Source organism: Berghia stephanieae, chromosome 7, assembly GCF_034508935.2.
Source record: "Berghia stephanieae isolate SIO BIC M18660-M18661 chromosome 7, UCSD_Bste_1.3, whole genome shotgun sequence".
Lineage (NCBI taxonomy): Eukaryota > Metazoa > Mollusca > Gastropoda > Nudibranchia > Aeolidiidae > Berghia > Berghia stephanieae.
The window spans coordinates 9,969,416-9,976,915 of record NC_088366.1 but is presented as its reverse complement, the minus strand read 5'-3'; the positions used below and the strand labels follow the sequence as shown (position 1 = coordinate 9,976,915).

Sequence of the window (7,500 nt, the reverse complement as noted above, 5' to 3'; positions counted from 1 at the left end):
TGTATTCAATAGCAATGGATGCTATGCGTTTAGGTAAAATACTAACAACATCAGCCAGCCGGTAATATAAGGTACGAACATGCACAAAGTCGCCAAAGTGGCTGTCTAAAAATAATAGCAAAGAGCTGAGTGACGTCAATTTCGTTCCAACTATAGATAGCTCGAAGATGACGTCACTCAGGTCTTTGTTATTGTTTTTTGCCATCCGCGTTTATGAGTAATGCTCACTGAACTGTATTAACCCGACTATAAACGTTCATGGATACACACAGTTTTGTGTGTTTGTTCCGGATGGCAATGTTATGAGCTTCTTAGCCAAGCGCATACTATCTATTGGTGGGTAACGATTGCTGTTTTGTTGTTTATAATAATATTTTCTATGATTTGCTAACCGTTGCAGAAGCCGTCCGTGTCTGGGACGTATCCCGTGTCACAAGTACACACAAAGGACCCTGGTGTGTTGACACACAGGCCATTCTCACCACACAGTCCCAGCTGACATTCGTCCATATCTGTGGAATAAAACAAATCATCAGATAAATGAACGGCCTGTTCTTGTGTCTGACGTCACGTCCGCCCAGCAACCAGCAGCTTGGTTCTAAACAAAAAAAAAAATCGGTGCTTTTTATTCTTCATTCTGGCTTGAACTTTTTCACATGTCATGTGATCAGAATGTATAATAAAAGTCAAAACATGATCAGATTTATAATCTTTTTTTCTCCTCTGGATACACTTTTATGTTCGTCCGAGAAGTATTTCATAAGGGAGTCCGCTATTGTTCGGATAGTTTAGAACCAGTTACGAAGTTACTATGCGTCATTACGAGGGAAGCGACGTCACGACTGTTGAAGCCTATTATTGTTCTAACAAGAAACATCGAGTAAGGCTGCAGAGTTCAATCGTTTTCATCGCCGGTCCATCTTGCCCTTCATTTGTGACCCATCGTCTCAAAATGGTATTATGTCGGAACGAACCATTTGCTTAAAAGCCGAATTAAATGTTAAACTGGTCTAAAATATAAACTATTGGCATTAGCACCCTAAAATATGGCATCCATTCTTCTCAATAAATCATATAAACTCAACACAAGTCTGATATGTCTGGCTATAAATTCAATTTTCAACGTCTTTACCAACCCGGTTTAATACCGTTTTGAGGCGAAGGGTCACATTTGGCCTTTTCTCTCAGCCAGTCTTTGTTTTATCATAGCAAATTGAGTGCTCAACTCACTTGTTTTTAGTTGCCGAACGTCTTATCTCGGAATAGCCTTCAACAGTCATGACGTCACTTCCCTTGCAATGACGTAACTGGCTCTAAACTCGGAACAATGGCGGACACCCTTGTGAAATATTTCTCAAACGAGCATAAAAGGTTATCCAGAGGAGAAAAACATATAAATATGGTCTTGTTTTGACTTTTATAAATTCTGATCACATGACATACGAAAAGTTCGAGCCAGCATGAAGAATAAAACGTATTGATTTTCTTTGTTTAGAACCACGCTGCTCGCCGTTGCTGGGCGACGTGACATCAGACTATTGAATCCAATTAAAATTTCTTTCAGTTTCTTACCAACAAAGTGAAACAACACACGGAATTTGTTAGTTAATGTTTTTAGAACTCCTTTGAATGATCAGTTCTCACTAAATATAGATAGTATGTGCTTGGATAAGAAGCTCACAACATTACCATCCAGAAGTACAACACACAAAACTATGTTTAACCATGAACGCTTATAAACTAGTTAATACAGTTTAACGATAAACACTCATAAAAAGGGATGGCAAAAAAAAAAACAAAGTTCTGAGTGACGTCAACTTCGTTCTATCTATAGATAGTTCGAAGATGACGTCACTCATTTCTTTGTTATTGTTTTTTGCCATTCACGTTTATGAGTAATGCTCACTGAACTGTATTAACCTGACTATAAACGTTCATGGATGCACACAGTTTTGTGTGTTGGTCCGTTATATGTTATGAGCTTCTTAGCCAAGCGCATGCTATCTATATATTTGAATAGTAATACAAACGTTTTAGGTTACAGGTAGTTTTGTTTGTCGTGGGTTTTGACTACAGAAATTTAAGGCGTCTATGACACATTGGTTAATCAGGTACTGGAGACGAAAATGATGGCACTCAGTTTACAGCCTAAGTTAGACTGTCACCTCCTTTTCCTCCTCCCAGCCCCCTTCTCCTCCTCCTCCTCTTCCTCTTCCTCCTCCTCCTCCTCCTTCTTCTTCTTCTTCTTCTTCTTCTTCTTCTTCTTCTTCTTCTTCTTCTTCTTCTTCTTCTTCTTTCTTCTTCTCTTCTTCTTCTTCTTTCTTCTTCTTCTTCTTCTTCTTCTTCTTCTTCTTCTTCTTCTTCTTCTTCTTCTTCTTCTTCTTCTTCTTCTTCTTCTTCTTCTTCTTCTTCTTCTTCTTCTTCTTCTGATAATGATGATGATTATGATGATAATTATAAAATAATAATAATAATAATAATAATAATAATAATAATAATAATAATAATAATAACAATAATAATAATAATAATAATAATAATAATAATAATAATAATAATAATAATAATAATAATAATAATAATAATAATAATAACAATAATAATAATACTAATAATAATAATAATAATAATAATAATAATAATAATAATAATAATAATAATAATAATAGCTTGTCTTCACCAAAAGAGCAACAACAGCAACCACAACAACACAACAACGCTTGGACATGGACTCATTGAATAAAGTACGGGCCATTTCTCCTGATCAAAAAGGTAAGAGCATGACTTCAAACAAAATCCGACTGTGCATGCAGGGTTTTTCACCTCTACAACTGATGGCATCTGGCAGGAGGGCGTAACCTGGATGACAGTCACAGATCTTCGTGTCGGCACCGATCAGGTAACACACCTGTGTGAGTGTATGAGGAAGATAAAAGTGAGCAAATTTTAAAACAGATTTAAATTGAGCTTTTATATAGCGCAATATCCACTAAATGTGCTCAAAGTGCTTTACGAGGGGTCCCTGGCCAACAGCAACATTTAACATTTAGGACGAGACATGACACCTGTTAGGCGATATTACAATTTTTTCGGACAAACACAACGCTGTTGACGGTCAGGTACTCATTTTACACCTGAATACGATGAGAGAATATGAGTAAAAACATTTTCCGAGGACTCAACTATGCGCCGAGCGAAGCTCGAACCCAGGACCTTCCGATCCGAAAGCGAGTGTCATACCACAAGACCACATAGCCGCACAAATTTTAGAGCAACTTTTACTTTGATCCACCTCTTCAATCTGGTAATCTGTTTTCTCAGTGGATCAGATGGTTGTTTGAAAAGATCAATGTAACAAGTGATCTGCTTTACTCTGGAAAAAAAAACGTATTTAACAATTTTGCCAGAAATCTCGTCCTTAAAATATTGATCGATTTAAATAACCCTCATCTTGGCAAAAAAATCTCAAACCTGGGACTTCGGTGAGTAAGGTGAGAGAATGTGAGTAAAGATCGTTTTCCAAAGACTCTACTATGCGCCGCTCAGAGCGGGACTCGAACCCGGGACCTTCCATACCAAAGGCAAGCGGCATACCACTAGACCACATAGCCACACATATTTCTATATGAATGTATATTATTTTAATTTTGTATTTGGTCAGAAAGCTCGTCCTTCTATTTTAATGCGTAGGAGTGTGTTCAGAATGTATACAAGTCATATTTATAATGTTTTTCTCCTCTGGATACATTTTTATACTCGTCGGAGAAGTATTTCATAAGGGCGTCCGCCACTGTTCCGATAGTATAGAACCAGTTATTAAGTTACTATGCGTCATTACGAGGGAAGTGAATTCACGAATGTTGAAGCCTATTTGGCAAAGTAGAATCGAGCGGGAACTGTCGTATCCTATGGCAAAATCTCAAGCTGTAATCGTTCAACTCATACCTTGAACTCATCCCGAACTCTCAGGGCCATCTCGCTGAATTTGGGTGACCAAATTTTATATGTATCATAAAATAATTTTAAAAATCGTGAGGTTATGTGGTCTAATGGTATGGCACTCGCTTTGATATCGGAAGGTCCTCTCTCAGCGCATAGTTGAGTCCTTGAAAAAGGCTTTTTACTCACATTCTCTCACCGTACTCAGGTGTAAAATGAGTCATTGGCCGTTAACAGCGTTGTCTTTGTCTGAAAAAAAATTGTAATGTCGCCCAACATGCGTCATGTCTCGTTCTACATGTTTCGCGTTGCTGATAGTAAGGGGCCCTTTGTAAAACGCTTTGGGCTCGTCACAGGCAAAGATTGTTGCTGGGCAATGATAAAAAATGTACGGAACGATAAACCCATTTGTGACCCATCGTCTCAAAACTGTATTATGTCGGAACGAACCATATGCTTAAAAGCCGAATTTAATGTTAAACTTGTCAAAAATATAAATTGATGGCATTCTCACCCCAAAATATGGTTGCCATTCTCCTCAATAAATCATATAAACTCAACACAAGTCTGATATTTCTGGCAATAAATTCAATTTTCAACATCTTAACCAACTCCACTAAATACCGTTTTGAGGCGAAGGGTCACATTTACCCGGGTAATCCTTGGGTAAACATTCAGATAACTGGCACATATCATTGTCTCTGGGTAAAGAAAGGAAAATTGTACGGAACGAGAGACCAGTTTACACGGGCTATCTTTGAGTTGACAGTCGGATAACTGGTAAAGATTGTCTTTGAGCAAAGAAAAAAATGTGAGGAACAATCTACCCGTTTAGGTGGGTCATCCTTGAGTTGACAGTCGGATAACTGGTAAAGATTGTCTCTGAGCAAAGAAAGGAAAAAGTGTACGGAACATCTACCTGTTCACATGGGTTATCTTTAGGTTTACAGTCGGATAACTGAGGAGCTGCAAGGGTGTCATCGAGGGGTTGGCCTTTGTCTGAAATTGAGGAAAGGATACGATATATTATGTTAACCCCTTACCGTATATTCATCAGAAGCTTACTATGTGGTTATCTCCTTTTAACTTGAGGAAGCAGTAGCTTAACTCTCTCCTTACCGGCCAATTTCAGAATTTTCTCCAAAACTTCCCCATCTTCCCAACACAAAAATACATTTTTCTTACTGGAACAGAAAAGTAACAAGAACATCCTATACATACATAATGTTGTTCAGCAAAATGAACTCTACAACACAGTGTCGAGTTTTTATAGCTGTAACAAAAAAAATGGTGTGTTGTACAAATGAAATCAGAATGATAAAATTATTGTTTGCATCGAGCGAATGCGACAATGTTCGTGTAGTTGGTAAGGAGAGGGTTAAGAGATCACAACTCCTTCAGGAATTTGCAGAAGCAGCTTACGAAATTGTATTCATTGACCCCTTAACGTAGATACACTGGCATCTTACTTACTTATTTATTGATTTTTACTTACTGCACTTACTTACTGTATCTAAACCAACAATCAGCTGGACTCTCGCCGTCGTTCTTCTTCTTCTTCATCTTCTTCTTCTTCTTCTTCTTCTTCTTCTTCTTCTTCTTCTTCTTCTTCTTCTTCTTCTTCTTCTTCTTCTTCTTTCACCTTATCCCGCATTTTGCAGGGTTGCCATAATGAATGCCACATCTCCATGCATTTCGGTTCAGAGCATCATCTTCCTCCAGGCCCAGTTCTTTCACGTCGCCCTTTACCAACCATCTTGTCTTTGGGCGTCCCTTTTTTTCTCTTTCCCGATACCTGGCAGTGAGACTCAAAGCCCAGCCAATGAATGTTCTTGTTGAAGGTTCAAAGTTGGATAAATCAGAGGAGCAAACTTCAATTTTTTAAATTGTCGTTTCAGAGGGTGGGGGAAAGGGGAACAGGGTGGTAGGCAGCAACGTGAACAAAATATTTGCAGGGTTGGCAACCGAAAGGTTGATTAAAAAATTGTTGTTATGGAGAATGTTTTGCGTTGGTTTGAAAGTATTTCCGTTACAACAATGAGCTCATAATAATGAGGGTTATCATTATAGATAGTTCGAAGATGACGTCACTCAGGTCTTTGTTATTGTTTTTTGCCCTCCGCGTTTATGAGTAATGCTCACTGAACTGTATTAACCTGACTATAAACGTTCATGGATACACACAGTTTTGTATGTTGGTCCGTTAGACTTCCGGATGGCAATGTTGTGAACTCCTTGGCCAAGCGCATACTATCTATAAGACGGCAAAGTCGTGCACGTATAGATAGTATGAAGTTGTCGTCATTCGAGTCTGTGTTATTGTTTTTTGCCATCCGCGTTTATGAGTAATTCTCATTTAACTGTATTAACCAGACTATAGATAGTATGCTCTTGGCTAAGAATCTCACAAAATTACCATCCGGAAGTATAGCGGACCAACACAGAAAACTGTGTGTATCCATGAACGTTTATCGTCAGGTTAATAAGGTTAAGTGAGAATTACTCATAAACGAGAATGGCAAAAAACAACAACAAAGACCTGAGTGACGTCAACTTCGAACTATCTATAAACGTTCAACGTTACACATAGTTTTGTGCGTTGGTCGTTATACTTCCGGATGGCAATGCTGTGAGTTTCTTAGCCAAGCGCATACTATCTATATGGGTGAGGTTCCGAGTCATTATAAGGTACTTTACAAACTGAGAATTTGCCATCCTTAGGATTATAAACTCCTTCTCAAATTTGGGTATAGGAGAACTGTCACGTAATAGGATTCAACAGTCGTGACGTCACTTCTCTCGTAATAACGCATGGTAACTTAGTAATTGGTTCTAAACTATCGGAACAATGGCAGACGCCCTTATGAAATATTTCTCCGACGAGCATAAAAGTGTATCCAGAGGAGAAAAACATTATAAATCTGATAAAACATTTTTTGACATTTATACATTCTGATCGCATGACATGGAAAAAATTCTCGCCAGCATGAAGAATATAAAGTACGGATTGTCATTGTTTAGAACCACGCTGCTCGTTGCTGGGCGGATGTGACATCAGACTATTGAATCCTATTCCCTTTTACAACAATTTAAAATGTATCAAAGATAATTACCTATCGAGGGCGTCCTCTGATTCTAATTGGGAATGAGATTAGCGGAAGAGTAGCGTCCCTTGATTGGACGTGACCCGCGGAGAAGTTATTTGTAAACAAACAGGGCATACACACAGCCTTGTAAACAAACCATCTTTTATTTTTCATTTGTAGTCAACATCATATTTTGTAAACATTTCATAATGGAGAAAACTACGTTGATTATGATATGCATTTTTGTACAGAAATATGAATAATAAATATAGTATTTGGAGCAGCTTGGCTTGTAGTTGGTTTGTTTACAAATAACTTCCCTCACTATCTCTCATTCTCTCTCACTCACTCACTCTCTCTCTCTCACTCTCTCTCTCTCTCCCTCTCTCTTTCATTATCTATCTCCCTCTCTCTTTCATTCTCTCTCACTATCTCTCATTCTCTCTCACTCTCTCTCTCTCACTCTGTCTCTCCC

General features: G+C 38.2%; 1 protein-coding gene across 4 annotated transcripts in view; it reads right to left on the bottom strand.

Annotated features, from left to right (window-relative positions):
* LOC144976664 (uncharacterized) overlaps positions 1 to 7,500 on the bottom strand; it is a 58,549-nt gene that overhangs the window by 20,734 nt on the left and 30,315 nt on the right. For all 4 annotated transcript variants that reach the window (XM_078920992.1, XM_078920993.1, XM_078920990.1 and 1 more), the window contains exons 4-6: positions 4,859 to 4,938; positions 2,824 to 2,908; positions 393 to 512 (exon numbers count right to left, since the gene is read on the bottom strand). In XM_078920992.1, coding sequence (XP_078777118.1) covers positions 393 to 512; positions 2,824 to 2,908; positions 4,859 to 4,938 — 285 coding nt within the window. The remainder of the gene's footprint in view (positions 1 to 392; positions 513 to 2,823; positions 2,909 to 4,858; positions 4,939 to 7,500) is intronic.